At 28.1% G+C, this 25723-nt stretch overlaps 2 protein-coding genes across 3 annotated transcripts; both read right to left on the bottom strand.

The window, feature by feature from the left end:
* Positions 1–380: 380 nt before the first annotated feature.
* LOC135923452 (annexin A4-like) lies at positions 381–10160 on the bottom strand. Of its 2 annotated transcripts, XM_065458202.1 has the most exons (12): positions 10093–10160; positions 9893–9967; positions 5562–5691; positions 5418–5512; positions 5240–5353; positions 5094–5184; positions 4881–4960; positions 4769–4819; positions 4145–4349; positions 3904–3962; positions 1883–2005; positions 381–656 (listed from the first exon to the last, which is right to left on the bottom strand). In XM_065458202.1, the coding sequence occupies exons 2-12, from the start codon at positions 9956–9958 to the stop codon at positions 585–587; spliced, it is 1086 nt and encodes a 361-aa protein (XP_065314274.1). In that variant the 5' UTR covers positions 9959–9967; positions 10093–10160; the 3' UTR covers positions 381–584. The 2 variants fall into 2 exon arrangements, with proteins under 2 accessions (XP_065314274.1, XP_065314273.1); XM_065458201.1 differs by lacking the exon at positions 10093–10160 and having other exon boundaries at positions 9893–10047.
* Positions 10161–16996: 6836 nt separating this feature from the next.
* Positions 16997–25473, bottom strand: LOC135923437 (protein Rae1-like). The gene is made up of 9 exons (XM_065458176.1): positions 25206–25473; positions 25070–25162; positions 24833–24919; positions 24231–24317; positions 19386–19457; positions 18999–19106; positions 18497–18682; positions 17932–18141; positions 16997–17165 (listed from the first exon to the last, which is right to left on the bottom strand). Exons 1-9 carry the CDS (start codon positions 25431–25433, stop codon positions 17082–17084), a joined length of 1155 nt encoding a protein of 384 aa, XP_065314248.1. The 5' UTR covers positions 25434–25473; the 3' UTR covers positions 16997–17081.
* Positions 25474–25723: the final 250 nt, after the last annotated feature.

A 25723-nucleotide genomic window follows, 5' to 3' on the forward strand; every position in this document is an offset into this window, starting at 1 on the left:
ATATAATTTGGGGTTGTATCGTTTCCTCTTTTTTAGAATTCAGAAGAAAAATAATAATTCAAAAAAATATAATCATCAAAATAAGTAAAAAAATAATAAAAATCAAAACTAAAAAAATAAAAACTGAAAAGTCACTTTTCTTTTTTTCGCGTCTTCATATTTGTAAAAAAATAAATACGTAACAATAATTAAAATATACTAAATAAATAATCATAAAAATAAAATATTAATCATAACAAATAAAGATTTTGAACAAAAAAATCATCATGATGAATAGACAATTTCCTTACTTTGTTAGCACATAGAATAATAAATATTTTATAAGTTCAGGACATTTTTTTAAAAATATTCTAAAATCGTCTCTTGAATTTACTCATGTGTATAGAATTTAATTTTATTCAGAAACTAATCAGGGCATAGAATATATATATAATTGTATATATATATATACTTAACAATCTGATATTTAATACAGAAATTAATTTAAATATTATATTATAATAATAATTATAAATATTTTGCAGATTAGAAGTTATAAATTTATTCGATAGTAAAAAAGAAATAGTAAAGTCTTCATCTTCAATTTAAGGTATAATTTTTCTGTTTCCCTCCAATAATCCTAATAGTAGACGCTGATATGTCCCGGAAGATTCTTTCTGTTAGAAATAAATTTTTTAAATATATTAAACGAAAAATTGAACCAAAGAAATTTTCCATTCAATAAAAAAGTTAAAAGAAAAATCATTATAAAAGAAATTTATCCCCGAGTTAATGACTTAAAAGTGAGAGATTCTAAATTAATTCCATATTCCAATATGGCATAATGCAATTCCACCAAATTTTTCATCGTTTTATAAAGTATTAACTTTTTTTAAATTTTTTTCCTATTCTGTTTCTTAACTGTTCAAAAAAACCTGCTTCTGGTCGATTTTTAAAAAGGCCTGATTAAAATTTTGACCAAAATAATATTATATAAGCTTCGAAATTTTGCAAATAGAGGTTCAAACCTTTCTACCATAAAAATCTTCAGGCTTACATAAATATTATTTTGGCGAAAATCTTAATCGGGACTTTTTATCGAGTTTTTAACACTAGTTCAACTGTATATTTATCAAAGACGATATAATTATAAACTATTGCCTTGAGTTTAAATCTTATTTAGGTTAAATAATATTTTAACAGACAGGGCCTATAAGACGATGTTTTTTTAAAAAAGTTGATACTTGTTCAAAATATTGTCTTTTTATAGTTAAAAATTTTTATAGAATACTATAATGAAATATAAAATATTTCTTACATTTTTTAATTGACAAACCTTCAGTAAAAGAAATTAATAAACAAACATTATTCAGCAGATTTTGAAAAATTTTCCCTTTTTTAAATATCAACTTGCTATAAATGGAAACTTTATAATAGCGGTTGTTTGGAAACTTCTATCAATAGAGACATTCATTCTTTCCTATGAGTTTTAAAAATATTCTTCAAAATATTTTAGAGCAAAAATCTTTTAAATTTGTTATTTCCTCTTAAAATTTTTTTAATGAATAAAAATTACAAAAGATTTACTTATAAAAGATTTTTTTACAAAAAGTAGTTGAAATTTATATATAAAATTTGATCAAAATCTTACTTCTTTGAAAGAAGTAAGATCTATAAAAAAATGTATTGCTCAAATTTTTTTGATATTTAGATTTTCTTTAGCTACATAATAAATTTTTTAAAAATCATAATAATTTTATTCAAAAAGCAATTTCTTTTATTCAGCTTATTTAGGTGTGAAAAAGCCACGATGTTCTTGAAAAAACACCATGTGACTTAAACTCCTTTTATTGTATTAAATATCCGTATATTTATTAGGGAGAAAAACATTTTCAAATAATACTTTCAATCTCGTTGGTAAATCTTGTGATGTCAGGGTCTTAAATTCATTCTTAATATCTTCCAAATCTATCTCACTTCGAGCGATCAATGTTCTAAACATTTTTTTGTCGCTGGTGCCTCCGCCCTTTTGGTATATATTTGTACATATAGTTATTTATGCTAACATTTAAAATATATAATAATTTTTGAAACATAAATATTATTAAAATAAAATCAGAGATCTACAGAGTTTTACTGCCGGCTCTGATTTTTTTTTTAAAAATTGTCATTTTTACAGAAGGGAGAACCGGGCCCTAAATTGTTAAAATTTCTATTTTGAATAAATTTTGCTGTATTTTTTATTGTTTTAATTCAAATCAAAAGGGAAATTGCAAATATGAGCAGTAAATGGTATTAAACGCGGCATCATATGTAAAAAATTTTGCGTATGCCCCCCCCCCTCCAATTTTTTAAAAAAATTTTTAAGTTAGATTTTTTAGTTATTCTTATTGCAAAATTTTAAAACTGAATAAAATCAGGTACAAATAGATCAACATTTAGTGTTGTTAAAAAGCCCGATTCGGGTCGATTTAAAAAACGGCCCGATCTATATTATAATTAAAAAAATATTATGTAAGTCTGGAGATTTTGCTCATAGATGGCAGAAAGGTTTGGACATCTATTTGCAAAATGACGAGGCTTCCATGATATCATTCTGAAAAAGAAGATTTCCTTTTAAGCTATATAAATAAGAATAGGTTGAATAATTAATTGAAGCGGGTGCAGTTTTTTTTTACCATCCTTGTAATATCTATAACTTAAACAATAGTGAATCAATCTATACCAAAACGGATTTTCCCAACTATTATAATTGCAGAATAGATAAAAGAAGAGGATCTTAAGATTAATAGGTTTTACCAATTTTTTTGTATAAACTAATTAGGAAATTGAAAATAAAACGTAAATCAAGTTAGCCATTTTAATTTTCTAGACATACAAAATTAAAATTTTAATTGGCAACCAATATTAATGAAGAGGGATTCGTAATTGAAATCAAAATTGTTAAAAAATTATATATTAAAAGTTTAAAAAATTATAAATGTGTTACATTATATTTTGTCAACAAAAATGCATTTCCAAATTTTTTCCAATATTCTGTATCAGTTTAAATCATCCATAGAGTTTGAGTTAACTTTTTGACCGTTAAAAAGAATTATTAAATCAGATAAACGTTAGAGTAGTGATATAAGAAATGGTAACTTGGTTTTATTAGGAGATGGGAAAAACATAACCGAAATAATTTTGGAAATGTTTTCTAGGTATTTTAAAAATACATCTCAACCAAAATTATTTTGTTAATAATTTATTTTTGTTAGTTTTACACTGTTTAATAATCATAATATCAAATGTAATATAGTTATAATAAATATTTTCTAAATTACATATTTAATGATTGAATCCCTAACATATATTATACAAGCACAATTAAACTATATCAACATTATTATAAATATTTGTAAAATCATTAAATCAACTTATTTCTTTCTAGCTTTAAGTCAATTCTTATCTTCCATCTAATTTTATAAACATATTTGATCATTTAATATTTTTATATATTGTTTTTCAAATAAAATCTATATTTCAATTTTGTGTAAATAACTTAATTCGTTCTATGGTGTTAAAAAAATTTCTTAACTGCCCCTCTAAAATTTTTTCCTGCCCCCTCCTCAAATGGGTGAAGCTTAAATCGGGCCTGTTCAAACCTTTGATCTATGGGCAAAATTTTTAGGTTTGCTCTGGATAAAATATTAAGTTAGCCGCTTATAAAACTCAAATCGAACCATTTAACAACACTAGATATCATTTATACCAATTCTTCTAAAAATGTACATATCAGATTTTGTCTAAAAATTTTTTTTTTAGATTCGGCCCTGATTTATTTTTCAAAATACTTTTTACTCCAGGTTCGCAGGTCTCTGAATAAATAAGAACCCTTCTGAAAAATATCCAAAAATCATAATTTTTTTTAAAAAAATGACAAACTTTAATAGCGTCGTTAATTTGCTTGGCATAGAATTTTGGAGGAGAATTGTAGCATTCAACTTTTTATTTATTTAAATATTAAAATAAGTGATATAATACCTTATCAGCTAAATAAGAAGAAAAGAAATTAGCTTATCCCTAACCGTATTATGATGTTTATAAGATATCTTATCAATAACCATTTAAAATCAATAGCTATAAAAAAAATTGATTTCTCGAAATTTCTAATTTTATAAGTTACGTAAATTTTTGACAGTCCTAATCGCTTTGCCTTGATTAGTGATAGCGCCGGATAAATCTTGATCTAATATGCTTCTTAATGGATTATTAGTCAGCTTTTGGTATTCAGCGAGTACTTGTTGAATGTGATCCTTGCTTCTGGTTGTCAAAACTCGATAGAGTGCGTTGTTGGGCTTTAAATGCTTAAGATCTGTAGCCATGATTTCCTAATAAAATTATGAAGATTGTTTTTATTTTTGAACCCTGCAGAGGCCAAATATTCGGTTAGGTTCCTCGATTTAAAAAATTCACTCTTATTTAAGCCAAGTCCGGCACAGATTTTTCAAATTAAATTAGGATATTTTTAAATAATTTCGGTTTTGTTAGTGGTTTTAAAGGTAAATACAAGAAGAGGATAAATGTTAAGAAAATGGCTCATCCAGCTATTCTTTAACTGGTTAATTAATATAATATAAATTTTTATAAAAAATTGGGCTAGGCTAGGGAAATGCAACTTTTTGTGAGCCAGTCAGGTTTTGTTAATTATATTTTTTTTAATTAAAGACCAGGTCTGGGAGGAGATTTGAAACTTATCAATTATATTTTTCAAAAAAAATATAAAATCCCTAAAAAAAAATAAAATTACTTTAGCATCTTTTTCAACTTCGCCAGGTTTTATAGCGTTTTCTCTTTCGCTCTAAATAAATTTATTAAATATAGCATAATTATAATTTAAAAAATTATATAATATTTATTACGTTGATTAGTTGTTGGAATAAACTCCAAACGGGCTCAGAAGTATCCCCTTTAATGGCAGTCTCAAGAGATTTCTTGTATTCTAAAAAAAATAATAATTAATTTTCAATGAAAATTACTAAAATAATCTGCCAAAAATTAAAATTAAAAAATATTGGTCCTTTACAAATAAAATTTATCTAAAATAAATAAAATATTCAAAAATATTTTATTACTTCGTTGATAGGCTTCCTTAATTTTCTTGATTTGACCGCTATCTTTAGAACAAAGCACACCAGTCATCGAATCGAGATCAGTTCCAGCACCCTATATTCATTTTAAAATGCCTATTTTAAATGCAAATCAAAAAAGTAGTATTCACTTTCATGGAAGAATATAAAATTTGAGCATCGTAATCTATCGGAGGCACCAACAGGTCTTTCAGCATCTCTAATGCGTGGAAAGAAAATTCCCATTTAAACTTGTAACCCAAATCCTAGAATTTCCAAAAAAAATAATTAATATTGAAAATAATTAACAATTATATAATCTAAAATTACTTTTCCATAAAGGTCCTTGTAAACTTTGGCGATAATTTGTCTATCCGAATTAGATCTAGCGGTCATGACATTAACTACAGTTACTTCATTTGTACCTATATTAATTGATTTAAAATTCAAGAATATAGAGTAAAAAATTTAAACCTATTCCTTTCATAGCCTGTCTTAAACTCACCGCATCTGCAGTGGCATTTAAGCCAGGAACATTCTTGATAGTTCCACCAAAATGGGTAGCAATAGCTGTAGAAGCTGGTCTATAGGGCGTTCTTGAAGCCTTCGATTTAAAAAAACATCATATTTAATATAAAATAATTATATCTTTATTTATCAATTAATACAAGTCAACACAAAATTTATATAAGAAAAAAAATAAAATAATATAAAGGTGAAATATAGTGTAAAATGATAAGAATAAGGAGGAAAAAGGGAATTTAGTGAAGGCCTGTGTAGAGAAGACTGCCATTGAAACTTATTCGTTTTAAAAACAGCTATAGCCATTCTGAGGAAAAGGCATTCTGGCGGATCGCCTGTATGCTTGCTGATGATCCTAAATCCTTGAAGATGGATAATGCAAGCTTATCAAAGAAAGTTAAGGTAGTGGATATTATTGGGATAAAGATGTGATATTCTGATATTTCCTAATATTTGAAAATTTTGTGTTGTTCTTTTTGCTCAAGTAGGTTTGGAGTTTGATTGGATAAAGCTGACGGATCTATATAAGAATAATCCCAAACCAGAAATTGGCCCCGCTTCCATGAGATCAGGGTGATTCCGTCAGGTCGCTTTATATCGGATCTAAAATGTCCTGGTAGTTCAAGTATAGAGAGTATTTGGACAGATTTCAATGCTCGCTGGATCAAGGAATTGCATGAGAGTACCTGAGAATTCGTCCTTTGCACGATCTGCAATGTAAGCTTCCTTTGTAGGGAATTCTGCAGCCAGAGCAGAATGAGGAAAGGTTATTATACAATTTAGGCGGATTCCTATTGCGTGGGATAGCTCATTGTTGGTTAGTTGGAGTTGAAGATTTTTGAGAAAAATAACTTCCAAAAATTCAGGCCTGGATCCATTAATTAAAGAAGTGAAGAGAGACTGGTCTGTTCGTAGGATGCTACAACTGGCTTGTCCCAATCCTTCTGTCAATTGGATTTGATTCGGGAGATGGGGCATCATCAACGTGTGTCCTCTAGAGCAGGATCTAAGGAAAATCATTTTGTTGGGTGTGAGACCTGATTGTGGGTTTCGAAAGTAGACTGCTCGAATTAAAGTGAGAGCAAGATCGGTGAGAGATCTAACCCTTAAACCACCACTTTTGGTGGATAATGAAGCTTTAGGCCATGCTATTTCATTGAATATTTGATTCAAAATATTTTCGAATTCCTTTTTTTATAATGAGAGGAGGACATCTAAAATATAGGCGTTGAGCGCACAGCAAAAAGTGTTAGTGGAATGTTAAAGAAGTTTTGCGAAATTCAAGGAGGTCACCAAGCTTAAGAAGGATATCAAGAGTAAAGTGGAGGAAGGCACTGATTGCTATGAATCCGCCTACTTGGGAACCTAGATGTGTTAGCTCCTCCTTGGAGGTCATCTTGAAATTGTGGGGGTTTTGATTGGAGAAATTTACTTACACAAATTTGAATTTTATGGGGTTGAGAAAAAGACCAACAGCCCATTTTTTTGTACCGCCTTATGGTTTCCAATTGAGTTCCACTAATGATTCCGTCTATATACCAGTCGTGGAGTGAAAGTGAACATTTTTGATTAATGGTTTAAATTATATTATTGATTGCAAGACAAACTATTAGTGGATCATCTTGATGGGTGCCCTCGGCTGAGTATTTTTTTGAGAGTTGAATTGCAAAATTGGAAATTGGTAACAAGAATAGAGAAATTTGGTGTAGCATGAGAATGATGTGCAGGTGCACACTGATTGCAAAATGAGTTACGAAAGAGGGTGTTGTACGCATTAGCAAAATCAATTTTGATAAATGTTTCATTCGTGAGATTGCTCTCCAAATAAAGACGAGTAAGATGTACAGCAGCCTCATATCCATAAATGACTCCTAACCCTAATTGAAATGGAATGGGAAGGTGAGAGACCTCATGTTTTATTCTGGATGTAATTATTTTAGTAACAAGGCGGCGGAACGATGAACCAATGGCTATTGGTCTGATATCTTTGTTAGGCTTCTGTAAGACTATAAGTCTGGCCTCAAAAAATGGCGGAGGCAAAGGGAACATCTACATATAAGATTCGATTGCACAAGTTTGTGATATTATGAAGGATGAAAGTTTGCGAGCTGATCAATGGAGAAGTTGTTTTCTGGAGGAATATGGGTCTGATTCCATCTAGGTCGCAGCAAAGTCTCGGTGGAAATATACTTCCTTACTTTGTCTGAGGTGAAATTGGAAACAAATGAGAATAAGGTTGTTAAGCGATTGGCGCTGAAGTGGAAGAAAGGAGTTTTGAGTTATGTCTCATCTGAGTGGACATTTAGTGAATTATAAGAAGAGACCAATTTGAGAGTATTTTTAATATTTAAACAGTCGATTTTCTTTGAAATAAGTTTGGCTTTAAATGAGGGGCCCTTAAACTCTTGGAGAGGGGGAAAAACGTTGCAGGAGGCTTCATTAATTTGTGAGTTAAAGAAATTCTTGATGGTTTATCAGTTAACCTAAGTTATCATAACCAAAGAATTAGAATTTAAGCCATTCCGCTCACTGTTATAGCTTTGAGAGGACAATCAGATAGAGACTTAGAGACTTGTAACCTAGCACCTTTGGAAATTCTTGATATGATGTTAGGTTTTCTGGTATTGAAGAATAGGTCTGAGTAAGATATATTAGAAGCGTGATTTAAAGGGGGTTTTATGAAAGGGCTGGGAAGCGGGGAAGTATTCTGGATGAGAGTGAAAGTCTTGAAGAGGGCACCTGTTAATGATTGGTCCATGAACATAAAATACACCATATGATGTATATGTTTTAGAAAGACATATTTGAGTTCAAGGATAGCCATTGTTATAATATCATAACGCGGTATGAATAAAGCAAAAGCTAATGCCAAACATTAGAATGTAAAGCAAGTAATTTGAGTGAATGGTGCGACTACTTGTAAGAAAAATGAATTAATGCGATAATGAATGAATTTAAAGATATATCCTGATGCAAAAAAATTGATAAAAAGAAGCGCGAATGAATAACGCGAATACGAAGCGTTTTAAATAAGGGAAATAAAGTCATGTTATGGGTAGGCGATAATAAAGGCCTGAACTGGCAAATAGGTTAAATATATTAAATGAATGAGTCAAGATATATGAAGTGGCGATAATGAATACTGTGAAAAATGATGCGAGATTAAAATATAAAAATTTTAAAAAAAAATAGAAACAATGCGAGCGAATAAAATTGAGATTAGAGAGGCGCGAATCATTAATAAATTTTTAATTTTGCGCCACAAAATCAATAGACCAGATGGATTATATAAGAAAAAATTAAATCGCGCGATAATTAATTTAGCGATAAAAAAATGGTGTTTAATATTAACGGGTTTTATTTTAAAAAAAAATGAACTCTGATACGAAAACGGAATAGCTCCAAAATTAACTAAAATGAAGCGAAATATTGTAAAGTTTTAATATATAAAAGATAAGCTATAAGAGCGCTAGATTAAAACTGAATTGCCAAATATAAAAGAAGGATTATTGGAATTAAGAGAAAAAATAAATACACAATACTTCTTGTGAGAAGTTTGTGAATTGATATGCAAAAATGGCAAATGAAATATCAAGCAAAGCGCGAGAAAGATCAGTATGAGAGGTTTCTAGATATTATTTTTAAAAAATGTGAACCTTGAACTATATCAATGATCTATTTTAATTAATGTAAAAAAAATGATTATTTATTAAATTCGTTTGATAATTTTCAATTAATTTTAATACACTTAACTATACAACGACACATCAAATCAAGATCTAAAATTAAACATTCACAAGTAAAATGAATATACGATAGCACAAGCGGTATAATAAGACATCTAATCAGTAAATAAAAAAAAAATCTTTTCCCTTAAAAATCGTAAAATTAAACAACCAGTCTTGGTGGTTGTTGATATGCTTTACAAAAATGTGTAAACCTTCGCCTAAAAATCAAAAAAAAAATATAGGTTATTCTGGGCTCGTTGTAAAAAATATAATATAAATTAATGTTTCCCGAATTACGATTTAAAAAAAATATTTAAATCTATTTTCGAATTAATAAAATTTGGGTGTTGGTTAGGCTCGCATTTAAAAATAAAATTTGAATGTCCAGACTTGAGCCCGAAAATCTGGAATGGGCGATGGGCCAAAAAATTTGAAGTCATAAAGGTCTAGATCGGACCCAAAGACATTCATTTTTTCATGAATATTTTTTTGACAAAATTATAAATCGATAAAATCTAATTTAAAAAAAATTATATAATATCTTTATTTTCTAACCTCTTGAGCATCGTAGAATTGTAGACAGAGTATATTTGATAAAATAACTGCGATCGTGATTCTCATGCTAAAATGCTTTTTTTAAAATAATTATTCGATTTTTAAATAGATCATAAAAAAATTAATTTAATTAGCTATCATTTCAATATTAAATAGAGGTATTAAGTTACGAAAACTTGTTATATAATTTTAAAACTTACATCTAGCTACCATAATCTATTATGAATAAATTTTATTTTTATTTATCCAAATCCTGCCAAAAATTAAAATTATTTATAACAGATTCAAGGATAATAGTGAAACTAAAAGAAGAGCATAATTATGAAAAAAAATGACAAATGGTTCGAAATAATTATAAAAAAAATTATCTTTATTTTGTTGCAAAAATTATCTTTATTTTGTTGCAATTTTTTTTTAAAAAATGTTATTTTTCAATTGGACTAGATTTCTCGATCAAACCATATTCAGATTCACAAAATCATTCATCGGACATGTTATTTGGTCGATCCAGATCTTAATTTTGATATTTCCAATCTAATAAAGTCAAAATTTCAGGCCCGGCCAGAATTTTATAAAATTTCTTTTCTCCAGACCGGTTCGGCTTGAAAAAAAATATGGGCCAGCCTGATTTAAAAAAAAATTAATCAGTTGGAAAATCAAAAGCATCAGCATTTAATATTTATTTACTGCTCATATTTTCTATTTTATCGTTAAAATAATTGGTAAAATACAGTCAACGAAATTTTAAAAATTTCGGACCGGACTGAATATTGATCATAAATAAAAATTCGGGCCCTGCTAAAACACTTCTCAAAAAAATCTCCGGTTGGGCGTGAAGATAAAAATTTTAATCCTATATTTTTAAAATATATTTTGGGGATGACATATTTCTAAAATAAGAGTACAGTGATGACCCAAATTCTTGGAGAAAAAAAAACAATAGTAGGAAAAATTTTTTTTCTTGAGTTGGACCATAAACATATTTGTGCTGATCGATATCAAATTTACTCCGTTTCGTTGAAACTAAAAATAAATGAAATCCAATGAGTTAATATTCGTAGTCTTGAGTGTACTAAAGAATAAATCTTTTCAGAGTTTGACAAATTTTTTGAGCAAAAATGTATTTTTTAACATTTTTAATTTCACCTTGAAAGAATTTTAATGCATGAAAATTAAAAAAATTTCACTTATAAAAGATTTTTTAGAAAGGCTTCTGGCATTTTTAGGTAAAATTGGATCAAAAATCTCTCTCTAAAAATAAATCAAAATATTTTGAAGATTTTTTTCAAGCTTTGATTCTCTGTTATTAATAAAAAAAATAGATTAAATTTTATTTTAGAAGAGAAAGGGGTTTTTTATTTGTAGATTTGGATATTTTAAATTTAATCTATCATTTTCGTATCACGTCAATACCGCGAATATTTTAACGCGAAATGTATTATCGCGAATGCATTACCGCGAATGTTGATTCCCGCGAAAAGTAATTATAGAGAATTCATTACCGTGAATGACTTTTACGAATGCATCATAGCAAAAATAGTATCACGAATAGCGAATGCATTATAGCGAATGAATTATCGCGAATACATTAAGTATTAAAATTCTTTGCTACCACTTACTTTATAATAAGGAGTTCATCATTAATATGTATATTTTTTAAATATGTTACCTTTTAGAAGTTCCTGGTCGATAATATTTTCCACCGGATCTTTGTTCTATAAAGAAATTCTTTAGACTCTCTAATTATATTGTAATTCATTTAGAAAGTTCAGACCTTTTTAAAAAACCAGAGAACCAGCCTAATTGACGTTTCTATAATTATTTAACGTAGCGTTAGTTGACATAATTTTATTAATTTTAGGTTCTATAGACCAAATTTTATCATCAGACTTTGTATATCGATAAAAAATTTAATTTAACATATAGGGATTTTATTTATTGATACCAATTTGTTTAAATATGGTGTCCATAGACATATGCTTGTATTTCATCATATGATTACAACAAACTTTGTGTCATGATATACACTAATTTCCATCGCATTGTAATGTCTTTCTTTAGAAAATGTCGAAGCCTTTGCAGCAGATTGCTTACAATATTTTATTAACTCTTTTACACTTGGAAGATGTTATCAAACGATTTTACATCATATATTATAACACTCTCCCCTTCTTCCCCCACTCCCTTCATTTCCTTTAGTATATCAAAATTAGAACAAAGGAATAACAAATACATACTACCCTTTTTAATTTCTATGCCAATCTTGAGTTATAACCCCAGTGCCCAATTGTAAAAGGGTCTGTTCGCGAACAACACTGTTTGAATGGTTAAGCCTTGGTAGTCGCTAGTGTGTAAAAAGGCTCGATTTGAGCCGATTTTTAAAAATGGCTAATTAAATATTTTAGCCCGAAAAATATTGTATAGGCCTCAAAATTTCGTTAATAGATGTCCAAATCTTTTTGCCATCTATGAGCAAAATTTTAAGGCCTGCATAATATTTTTAGAGGTAAAATATTGAGTTAACAGTTTTTAAAAATCGGCTTAAATCGAGCCTTTTAACAACAATAGTAGCGGTCTATAAATCTGGTTATAAGCAATTAGAATTAACCTTAATATTTTAATTTCTTCGTATTATTTAGAGAAAATATTTATTCGAGCTTTTCCATGGGGGGGGGGGGGGGTGCTTCATAATAAAAACTTTCATGATTAAAGCAATATTCCTATTTTCCAGCATAACATAAGGATTTTCATGACCTACGCTTCCTGAGAAAGATATCTTACTCTGCTAATATATTTTTTTTATAGGACCTTGCCTTCTACCATATAAAATGGAATCATAGATAAGTTCGCTTCAGCTTGTTTAATTAATTTTAATCCGTCTCTGCTGGCTTTTAAAACTTTTGTTTTAAATCTTTCTATAAAACCTCTTTTAATCTGAAAGTATGCATATTTAAAAACGCCTATTTAACAATCAATTAATATAAAAATTTAGTTTCTTTATCTATTATTTCTTAGAATCTTTTAGATTTCCAAAAAAAAATGTTTTTAAAGTCCAACTTTAACTTAATTTCCAGCAACTAAGTCTGTCTACCGATAAATATAAAATTGTAATTTTCATAAAACTGCATTCCCGATATTACAACTGATGTAATTCATTTAAAATAATGCATTCGCGACAATGCATTTCCGATCATACATTTGCGCTAATACATTTTCTATAATGCATTAGCGTTAATGCATTCGCTATAATATATTCTCTTTAAATTTTAGCGATAGTGCATTCGCGATAATACATTCTCTGTAAAACATTTGCTGGAATTCATTCGCTGTAATACATTCGTGATAATTCATTCGCTGTAATGTATTCGCCATAATAGATTTGCTATAACACCTTCGCGGTATTACATTCGCGCTAATACATTCGCTATAGTATCTTCGCTGTATTATATTCGCTATAAAGCATTCGCGATAATGTATTTGTATTATATTCGCGATAATGCATTCGCGGCAATACATTCGCTATAATATTAGTAAAATTCTTATAAATACTATGCGGAAGGAGAATATCGAGCAGGTTATTCATAAGAATCTCTGGGAAAAAGGATAATTTGATCTATTAACGCAATAGCTTTAAGATGGGGGAAGGGGGTATGTAAGTTAAAAAAAAAATTATTATGGATTACTTCCTTCTATAAAATATAAAATAAAATTTATATCCATACTACCAACTTCCCCCTCTTTCCAATCCAAAATTTAATTTAAATATTGGTTAGAATTATAAATCCTATTTTATATTCTTTCTTGTTATTTTATTTATACCGAGCAATACAATACGTCTCAAAAGAAAAATGATTACTAAATTTTCGGGATTATATCTAAGGATATAAGGTTTGGTAAATGGGTTAAACCTATAAAAACAAGGCACCCAAGCCTAAAAATTAATTTATCAAGAGAAAAATTGATGACATCACTACATACATAGTCGAATAATCGCTGGGCAACCCTCCCCCTTCCTCTAAAGCATAAAGCCCTCCCTCCATAAAATTTTAGCTTCTTCCATCAATTATACTTTAGATATAATTAATTATATTAATTTATAAAAAAGGCTCCTATTTAATCGCGCTTAGAATTAACACTGAACGCTCAGAAAAAATAGTTTTCTTAGAATTATTTTTTAACACTCAGATTAAAAACTTGATGACCCGGGAAAATAATATTAATTGCTCTTATATAAAACTGAAACACTAGATTAAAAAATGAATCGCTCAGAAAATCATCATAGATTTTAAAAATATCAATGAAATTTAGTAAAAATTCTGAGCTTGCTTAAAGTAGTCTTTTTTAATTATGAAAAATTGAAGGCAAAAATCTGAGCGTTTCAGTTTTTACTCTGAGCGAAATATGTGATAAAAAAAATTTTGGATATTATTTATAAATATTAATCAAATGAAGCCAATATTTATCGACTTCATTTCAACAAAACTATTACAAGAATAAAATTCAGGATAGCAATTTTGTATGTGATTATCGTTGGTAAATGGTGATAATCGACTGGTTGCTACTATAGTTGGGTAATGGCTAATTCTACAGGCGTTTTCTAAAAAAAATTCGTTAATATAAAGGCTATTTAATTTATATTAGTTTCTTTCAAATTAGAGCTGCTATATTTTTATAAAAAACCCCGAGGACAATGTCATAGTTTTCGGCAAAAAACTCGGTTTAGCCAGCTAAAAATTGGCCTAAGATAAAAATATAATAATTACTCAACTATAATTGTTACCATATTAAAAAATTTGCAATAAATTTATATTTTTTTTATCAAATATAATTATTCCATGCATTTTTTTTTAAATTTAATACATTAAAACCACAAACGCTATTTGGGGTAACGTTATTACAGATCTCAGTTTTTAAAAAATTTTATACTTCTTGTTTTTTTTTACAAAAAAATCTCCATAAGCACTGATTTGTGCATAACTGTTAACAAGTGCCACAAAGCAAAAGTGATAAGTTAAATCTTAACTCACAAATTTGAGTTTTTAAGTTTATAAACATAAATGCTTCAAAATAATTTGTTAGATTAATTAGAATTTTTCAAATTTAAATATATAAGTTCATTGGCGTAAGCAGCCCCTTTCCTCCAGCCAAAAAATTCAGATGTCGGCTAAAGTATTTTTCAAAAATATTACTGTTTTATGATTAATTTATATTTAATAATAATTAATCCTACCTCTTAGCGCATATATATTCCAATATTAACATTTATTTATTCACAGCAGAAAAACACATGTAAATAATTTATTCTATGAATATATCATTTCTTTGGCGTTATATATCTACCATTTAAAATTTCTTACCCCACAAAATTAAAGCAAAATATTTCAAAAATGTGTCATGGATTTGTTTGAGACACGCAGCTGAAAGCATGATATTGGTTCTTAAGGAAATTAGGGCAAATTGAGTAAAAAGCAGAACTCCATTAATTCAATATTTGTTCTGGCAAGCAAGGCAATCCCATCGTTTCAATATTAATAAGTCAGTCGAAGAATACTATAATATAAATTATAACACGTGAATGAATTTTGATTAATCAGGTAGGCCTTACAATCTAATTTTATTACCACAAAACCGTCCGAATCTATTTCAAATCTTGATGAGAAAAAATAAAACATTGGTAGATTTTTATAGGATGTTAAAGTATTCCATGATACATTACTAGCTGAATGCAAACTATGGTATAAAAGATCAATATGGTTGATAATGTTCCGAAAAATGCTATATACTTCGCATAATTTTTAAACATATTAAAATTTTATATTTTAATAACGCTAACCTTTAGTACTTCTACCAATAAACATTTTCTTATAATAATAATAAAAACATATCTGAGAAGTAGTGTAAATGGCTAGATTTGATTCAATTTAAAAAGAGCTAACTGAATATTTTAGCCAGAAAATTGCCTAAGTCGATTTCGCTAATAGATGTCCAAATCATTGTGCCAACTATGAGCAAAATCTTCAAGCTTGCGTAATATTTTTCTGAATAAAATATGGTTAGCCGTTAAAAATCGGCTCCGAATCGTGTAACAACACTACTGAAGAATTGCCTCTGAGATTAAATTGAATAGTTGTTTAGCCGCTTAATATACTTAGGGATTTGGTACCAAGCACCGATGAAATCATTGAAAAATTAGCTCAATCCCAGAAAAGATTGAATTTCACATTATATATCTATAATACTTCTTAATATTATTTTTTTCCCCATTTTTTATCACTAATTTATATTTGAATTTGCGTATTAGAAATTGTCAATATTTTATAGTCACTACTGAAACTTAGAATTCTTCCTAGAATATTTCTAAAAAATTTTAAAAATATTCCTCCCCCATTGCAAATTCCTACGTACGCGCCTGTAAAAGTGGGGAAATGAAATTAAAATGTAAATTATCTTAGTAATAAAAAATAAAATAAGAGAATGGGTCTTGCCAATAGTGATCTGCATCGGGCCTAATTTTTCAAGCCCGGCCCGGCTCAAACCCGAAATTTTTTTAAAAAAGTTTTGCCGGCCCGAACCAGATTTTTTTTAAAAAAATTTACCGACCCGGCCCGAATTTATTTAAATATAGAAATTAATATTTATAATTACTCAAAATAAAAGACATATGTTATATGTCATTTAGTTTCAATAAATAAAATCAAATATTTTTATTTTACATAAAAAATTCAATATAAAATTGATAAATTTGATATATTTAAAAAAATTTCCAAGGTCCGTCACGATCCGGCCCGAATTTTTTTATAAATATTAGGCCCGGCCCGAACCCGATTATTTTATATAGAATTAGGCCCGAGCCCAGCCCGAAGCTCGTTCGGACCGGGCCTAACTTTGATCTCTACTTGCCAATGCTACGTACGCGCCTGTAAAAGTGGGGAAATGAAATTAAAATGTAAATTATCTTAGATATAAAAAATAAAATAAGAGAATGGGTCTTGCCAATGTGGTTATCAAGAAAATGAAGTAAGGAAAGATGATTGGGAGGGACTAAACTGGTTTTGCCTATTAAACAAATGCAGCAATTCAGCTGAAATCTAATATCGTATTTTATTAAAAATAATATATTATTTGTAATTAAATTAGTGTATCCATTGTCTTCGTAGTTATATTATGTACAAATAATGAAATAATGTCTTCATTTCTTTCTCGGCTTTAATTCCTCAAAAGCGGGATGCATATATATGGCAGGTTTCTTGTCGGGTCGATTAAATTCGTGTCCCTAAATTAATTAAATAATTATATGGAATAATCAAATTTTTAAAAACATCTCAAATAATATAATTTAAAAAAATAATACCAACCCGAGCCAGGCCAAATTTTTAAAAATTTTAAATTATATCAAATAATTAGTTGAGCAATCACATGATGGGTCATTTAATATTTGTTCGTTTCTCATTTTTTAAACCCATTTACAAGCCAAGATGATTTTGGCGAAAATATGAGGTTTTCAACAACACTAGTCATCATCAGGGTGTCGGATCGATAAGTTATACGGTTCAATTTAATTATGGTTCTAGTTTAAAATATTATAACGTTTTGGTTACACTTCGATTAAAATTTGATACTTCTTTTTTTTAACCAAAAAGAAATTAAAGGAGATCAGTTGAATTTATTTATTTTATCATAAAAACATAGCCACATAAAAATTTGAAAATTTGTCTATTTAATGCAATAATTTATAATAAATTAATATAATTTCAAAAATAATTATAAATCGGTTCGAAAGCACGCACAATTCGGTTCGAATTTTAGTTCGGTTTGACACCCTGGTAATGAATGTCGGATCTCGACTTCTGCAGATCTTTGATATATCTATTTTATTATCTTGGCAGATAACATATTGTTGTCGAGATAATAATATTATTATATAACAAGTAAATTAAAAATAACGAATGAATAAAAGCAACTTATAATTAATTTAATATTTTAATAAAAATTGTAAAAAATATTTAAAGAAAGATGTGAGAAATTGGGATTTTCACAACCTTAGACCAATCATAACCGGTAGAATACGCGAATATATGTCCGGAAGGGTTGAAAGCGCAACAGGTAATAGGCATTACCTCACTAGGCGTTGAGGCTATTTCTGATGATTTAAGCTTAGTTCTGGAATCCTTGTCCCAAAAATTGTATCGGCCATCTGAACCAACAGTTGCTAACGTGTTGTGGATGGGATGGAAGGATATATCATTTACCTTTAAGTATCGGTATTTATAAGTTTGTTATGTAATATAAATAAATCTAAAGTGAATTGTAAGATAACATATATTTATCAACAAGATAAAATATTGTTATAAAGCCATAGATAGAAATGCCTAACAGTATAAACGATTTACAAATATAATGTTTTCTTTATGCCAATCTACAAATTTTTTCGGATTGGTTTTGAGTGATATCGAGAAAACTGGATCAGACAGACTTAGATTTCTTTAATTAATAATTATTCGAAAATAATTTCAGGCAATTTCTCATCTTAACCCTTTAATTAATAAACGCTTTATTATGAATCTTTATACAAACGATGAATTTAAGCAAAGAACTGTAAAATACCGGATATATCTCTTGCACCCCATTAACGGTTTCTGTAGACCTGTGGCACTTGAAGGTAAAGTTATCTTTGGGTAAGTTTGTATTTAGAACGTTTATACTAACCCTTCCTTCTATACTGCCTATAGCGAATCCCGCTGGAGGATTAAGTGAAGACGTTTTATCGTAAAAGATGCTAACAGTTCTCAGCTAAAAATATACCAGCAGTTTTAAAAATAAATATATAAAGTATAAAATTAAATTATATAAGGAAAAAAATTAATATGATCTATTCTTAAAATAAAACAATAATTAAGGATATTCTCTTAGAATTAGAATGAAGCAGGTGGCAATTTTTATTTTATTTAAACTTTATTAAAATATGATTAGTTTTAATTTCTTCCCATAAAAATTTAGGGCAGTCGGGAAAATATATTGAATTTGCAAAAACTCATAGTAATACCAAAATTTATAAAAAAATCAAATGATAATAACATTAAATTTGTAGAAATTTTTTTTAATCAACTTGATATTTCAATGTGCACTCGACTTTCCGTACTTCTCTTGGAGTTCCCTCCAAAGAAAACAATACTATATTACGGTTAGCGGTTCCGACAACGGCTACGGGATAAACCTTTTTTATTTAAAAGGATAATAATCTCTGTAAAGATTAGATATTAAAACATCTCAAGTAATGTTAAAGTTATAGAAATGCTAGTTTGTCTTATAATTTCAATTAAGAATAATAATTTTAAAAAAGGTTACGAAAATATATAAGTTAAAACTTATCTAAAATCGTTATAATGTACTATTTTCCAAAATTTGAACACTAATAAATACATAAAAGTGAATATTTAACTTTAAAAAATTGATATATTAAAAATAATCGAAATATTTTTTTTATCTGTAATACAGCATCTGCGCAATAGCATCTTTCAGGTAACTGCAGAGTTAACATTGGATTAGGAGATCTCATGTCCCATAACTGATGAAATAAAATGTATATTAAAAGGAATGAATGTCACATTTTAAGTACATGATATAAGCATAGCTTCTAATGTTGCGAGTACAACAGAGCACCGCTATGTATATCTATTTACAGGCGCGTATGCAGGATTTTTTTTTTGGGGGGGGGGGGTAATTAAATTTTTTTTAAAGATAATATATTGTTATTTAAAAATTCTTCAAGTTTCATATAGAGGACTAATGACTATTTCTAATATATAATTTTAAATTATTGTGAATTATAAAAATAAAACATATTAAATTGGCATATAAAAAACTATAAAATAAATGCTCTAAAATAAAAATATGAAATTTTTTGAGCCTTTAAAATTTATATATTAAATAACTTAAAAAATTTTAATATTGAAAACATAAATTAATACACAAAAAGTTTCTTAAGAATAATTGTAATAAAGTATTCATGAAAAAATATATAACGCATTAAAAAATAAAATTGCACGGAAATTATGAATAAGGAAAATTTTATAAATTTATAAATATAAAATCCAATCCTCGTTGGGATTGAGCTGATTTTTCATTATCTCATTTGTGCTTGGCGTCAAATGTCTATGCATATTCAAAAGAGCCAAACCATTTAATCTACTTTCAGAAGTTGAACTTCTTAGGTATTTTTATTCTCCTTAAAGAAGATAATGTTCTCTCATCAGTTACAGAATTAATGGGATGAGTTGCTAATATAAATACTAATTTTAATATATTGGGAAAATAGTTAAGCAGACGTTTAGATGCAAAGCATCCATAGCATTTTTTGGGACTGTATCAACCATAGTTGGCATTCGGCTAATAAGGCGTCATGGGTAAAATCCTCGTAATTCTTTTTTTCTATCAAGATCTGAAAAAGATTCGGAAGGCTTTGTGGGGTAGTAATATCTGCAGATTAGTAAGTACAACTTGATGAATTAAGAACCTTTCATTCATTTGAGTTATAAATGTATCTAAGAAAGGGATAAACATATTTATTTTATATTACTCTTCTACTGACCCTATATTAATGTATTAATGTTTTGGACGATAATCTTGCCTTGTAGCAACTCTATGGAGACAAGTATTAAACACGTAAAGCTCTGCTTTTGACTTAACAATAATATATAAAATATGAAATTTACATTAACCCTAATTTCCTTGATTTATAATAAAATGCTCTCCACTATTCTCATTGTCTCAATCAAATCAATGTCCTGTTTTTGATAAATATTACATAACTGCATGATTAAATAATTGGTTGTGGCTTGCATATTCCATCCGAGATAATTAATGGAGCATATTGCATGGTATGTCTTGTTTGGCCCAAGATATCTTAACAGTCTTGTTAATACTCCATTTAACAAGTGCAAAGAGCCGGAGGACAATTATCAAAAACTGTGAACTCATAATTCATTCAAAAGAATTAATTCAAAGTGGGAATATAATTCCCTTTTCGTTTATTGATAAAAATAGGATTAAAATAGCCATGAAAATATATGTAAAATTAAAAAATTAACTAAGGCCATTCTGTATTGTGAATTGCAGGGTTTAGAATTTCGTGGCCATAGGAAGCTTGAATTTCGATGATAATAATAATGATTGTATAATTTAAAACATTAAAGAATTCTGCATTAATGGAGAGCCTTAATAGCAGCAATAAAAATGCTACATATCTTTGCCCCAGGTTCAAAATAAAATAATTGATATTAACAATAATATCATTCTAGAAAAATTGATTAATGAAATCAATTCTACCTCTCAATTTTGGGAGATGACACCACAGATATTGCTGGCATTGAGCAGATGTCATTGTGTGCACGATACATTGATACATAAAATAATATTATTAAGGAAATGTTTTTTTAATTTATTCCTGTTTCAAGCATGACTGGGTCTGCCGGATGTAATATTTGAGAATCTTAAAATATTCAAATAATAATTAATCTCATTATCAAATTATTTTTTTGAAAAATATAGTTGAATATAAATTTGATACGTGGGCAAGGGCATGATGGAGCTCGTGTAATGAGTGGGCAACTCAATGTACTCATGCATTTATAAAATGAAAATATCCAACAGCTATATATCTCTACTGTGCTGCTCATTCCCTCAACTTGACAATTTCTAATTCATGTTCTCTACTATTAATATCTAAATTTTTTTATTTATACCAGGCAAAATATCTAGCTTCTATGAGAGCTTAGATTCCCCAAGCTACAAAATACTTTAACAGAATTATTTTTGAAACTCCTTGTCCAACAGGAGAAAGAAATTGAAAAAGCCTGTCCAACAAGATGGAGGTTTCGCTATCAAGGAGTAACAGCTTTTATGGATTAGAAGAGCCTATTATTAATGCTCTTACTGAAATATCACAATGGCCTAAACGAGGTATGATATTTCCTCAGCAAGCAAATTATTGGATTCAATACTTATACCAAATTTTTTCCATTAGAATGTATTAATAAATTATTTAATCATGCAGTTATGTAATATTTTTCAAAAATATAGATTCTAGTCTCTTTAATGGACTATAATATATAAGTATATTATAGGGAAATTTATAAATATAACAAAAAAACTAAAGCAAATATTGCTATTAAATCTGAAAATTAAATAAATAAAATAAAGTATAATGGAATTATGATTTGAGATAATCTGATTTAATTCTTAGTAGTTTTTTAATTGATTTTTTATTTTATAAAAAATTTTTCTTATATATTAAAAATTTTCTATAAGTGCTAGAACCATATGGTCTTCGAATTGTTAGGGAATCGTCAATTAGGTTGTAATCTGAATTCCTGATTATATGGACGAGATGCACCGAGTAATAGGGATTGGAGTATGTTTTGAGGAAATAATTCTAGAATAGACGAAGCCATTTCTATGGCATCTATGACCGTTCGTAGTTATCTGTTTATTTCCCATACGCCTCCTCCGTATAGAAAAATCGTTATAACAGTAAAATAAAATATACGTGGTCTCGCCTAAACGAAAATCTCCTTAGTATCCCATGTTTAGAATATTTATAGTGCTCATATACGAATAAGCAAATCCTATCTAGAGTTACCTATATGTCCAAAGATAAATTTAAAAGTATGGGAATTGATGATGAAGTTATTTAATACTGGTACATGCATTGATGACAATATAACTATTTTTTTCAAAGTAATAATCAGACTAACTTTCGAAATAGATTGTAAGTATCCTCAAACCTTTGCTCCTATAACCAGGTTTAAATTTTCAAAAAAATATATTGTTTAAAAAAAATGTATTTAAAATATAAATACTTTGAAGAATATTATTTGCAGTTATCACTATTAATTTTTTACGATTCTCTTGAGTCTAGAAATCCGACACTTTTACCTCCGGAGAACCGAGATAAGATTTTTCTATCTACATTTAGCCTTTCAGTAGAAGATGCTGCTATTATAAAATTGAGAAAACATAAGAAATAACTAGAAAGCATTTCAAAGCGGCACCTATAACTATCTATCTCATTTCTTCCAATTATAACAAAATATGGCTAACCAAGGTAACTCCAATATTTGAATGATTCATTGTTTTGTAATTTCCCGAAAACTACAAATTTTAACGATCATAGATCTGTAGCTCTTACCTTTATTAGATCAAAAATTTGATTTCTATTGGAAAAATATTCCTGTTCACTCCTCACCTCTTCTCAAAATATATTCGCGCTTATGAGAGAGATATAATGGGACCTATCTTAGCATTAAAAATAATTATTTCGAAATTCTAGATATAAGCTATCTTTGTTTTTTACCTTTATTTACTTCAAGAGAGCTTTCGGAAATATTAGGCATGCGTCTTTGTGGTAAATGTCGGAGTATGGTATTGTCATGAATATCATATGAATCCTTAACAATAATTACATTGATACTGACAATGGAATTGGAAATATATACTGTCATAAAAAGGGATATCTTTCTGGCTTGCCATAACTTTGATATCCAATGTTAACCCCATATATTTTATTTTGGGTATGACCTTTACTACTTGGGAATCAAAAGTAAAAGGTATTATTGTTGGAGCATGTGTAGGTGCAAGAATAACTGTTTCCTCAAAATGCTCAATCCAACTTTATAACTTTATTTTCTCAGTGTTCCTCTTTATTATCACTATGTGATTTGGATGAGAGATAATCATTTGAGCGTTTATTATTAGATTCAAAATCTAATAGATTTTAAGCCCCTAATATATCTTTGAGACTATTTTTTACCATCTGGGGAAAGGGCATAGCTCTGCTTACCTCCTTTTCTAGACCTTAAAGAGGGAATTTATTGTTTATTTCCATACTCATATAATCATGATTTCAGATCATAAACTGGCTCACAATTTGCTGACTGGGCTGCTGGTAAAATTAAGGGAAAGACCTATTATAAGACAATTTGGCTCTATAAAGCAACTAAAATGTGATGAATCTGAATATTAAAATAAAAATTTATAAAATTAAATAATAACCAATTGATAAAATAACTACTAGTTATATCAGATAATCTCAGATATTAATTTCGTCACTTTTTTGATTTTAATTTATCAAAATTATAAGCAATATTTTACACATATATATTATAGTGAGTCTTGTGGATACTAGAATCTTGATATCTTTTTAAGATTAGCTATTTTATTATTACTTAGATACACTTGTTATTTTTTGTAACTTACATTATAACCTTAAATAAAATTTCACTGTATCCTACCCTCATAACCATTTGAGATATTTTATTAATTTACATAACATATATTTTACTTTTAATGTTTTATCCCAGCTGCCAGTAAGAAGAGAAGTGTAATTAGGAGCTTTTATGTAGTGTATTGTCTTTATCGGTGCATCATGCTTTTTTTTAAAAATACAAAGTATTACAAGAATAATTTATGGAAAACATTAAATATATATTATTTCAGAGTTGTTCCAACTTTTATTGCCAATACCAATATGGTATTAATCAGATAACATATATCAAATAAATTAAATTATATGTAAAGTTTATTGTACAAAAAAGCACATAATTCATTAATAGTATCATTTTTAATTTATTTGTAATTAATATATATAGAATTTGTGAGAGTAAAATAATTAGAAGGAAAAATACTAATACACTTTCTTTCCTTTTATATCAGTTTGGAAATGTGTGTATCAATTTTTTTCAAATTAATTCATGGCTAAATATAGGGTAAAGAAAAAAAATTTAATTTATGAGTGTTAATTATCATTTTGTATATCCACTAAAATAGTATATCTTGGTATTTAATATTTATAGTTCAACTTAAATAATAAAATGAATTTAAAGTTATAATGATATTAATATTATTGCCATTTTTTATTAAAAATATGAGTTTTAATCCAAATACTTGAGCCACTTGAATCATTTGATTTGAAGTAAGATCCCACATTCTTGATGTTTTATCACATCCAGCAGTAAAAATTTTTGTTCCATCCTTAATTTTTTTTAAGATACATATTTTACTTACAATATAAATTATAGTACAAAAATTATTATTGAATATATTTCATTTTTTTTTTAAATATAACACTGTCTTTAAATTAATTTTCTAAAAAAATAATATAGAATATCTTTTGTGGTTTACATCACTCCAACAAGCTGAGAGAACAGGGGCATCTAATTTTTGCATAGCTTTAGGTACACAATTTCCTGTTGATTGTAATTCCCATATCCTGACCTTTCAAAAATAATAGTCAATAATGATATGCTATTTAAATTACCGTTTGATCCCAACTAGATGCAAGCATATAATTAAGTTGACTGCCCATACCTCCAGGGCTAATAAATCTTAGGGCAGTCACTGTATCATCAGGAGGCTGAGGAATCTCCAAATCCTTATTAGGATTAGAGGTAACAGTTGGTAATGGAGTTGGTTGAGGCGAAGCGAAGGTGCCTGTGCTACCAAAACCAATATTTGATTGAAAAGAAGGAACTTGTGCTCCAAACATAATATTTTCAATAAAAATTTTAAATTTTAAATACAGGAACGAACGAATAAAGAGTTAAGCCTTTTAAAATTAATAATAAAAAAAATTTGAAATAATAATAATAAATCAAATTTGCTTATATGAACAACTAATGTTGAGCAATATAGCAGATGTTGATATCTTAAATTTTCAGAGATTTTATATATTGTTTCAAAGATAATTATTTAAAATTACCTGTAAATTAACGAACTTTGCATTCAAAAGATACCGATATTTAGAAAAAAATTATATTAGTTAATTTAAATAGTATT

The sequence above is a fragment of the Gordionus sp. m RMFG-2023 genome, chromosome 2 (assembly GCF_954871325.1).
Source record: "Gordionus sp. m RMFG-2023 chromosome 2, tfGorSpeb1-WG-v2, whole genome shotgun sequence".
NCBI classification, from domain to species: Eukaryota; Metazoa; Nematomorpha; class Gordioida; order Chordodea; family Parachordodidae; genus Gordionus; species Gordionus sp. m RMFG-2023.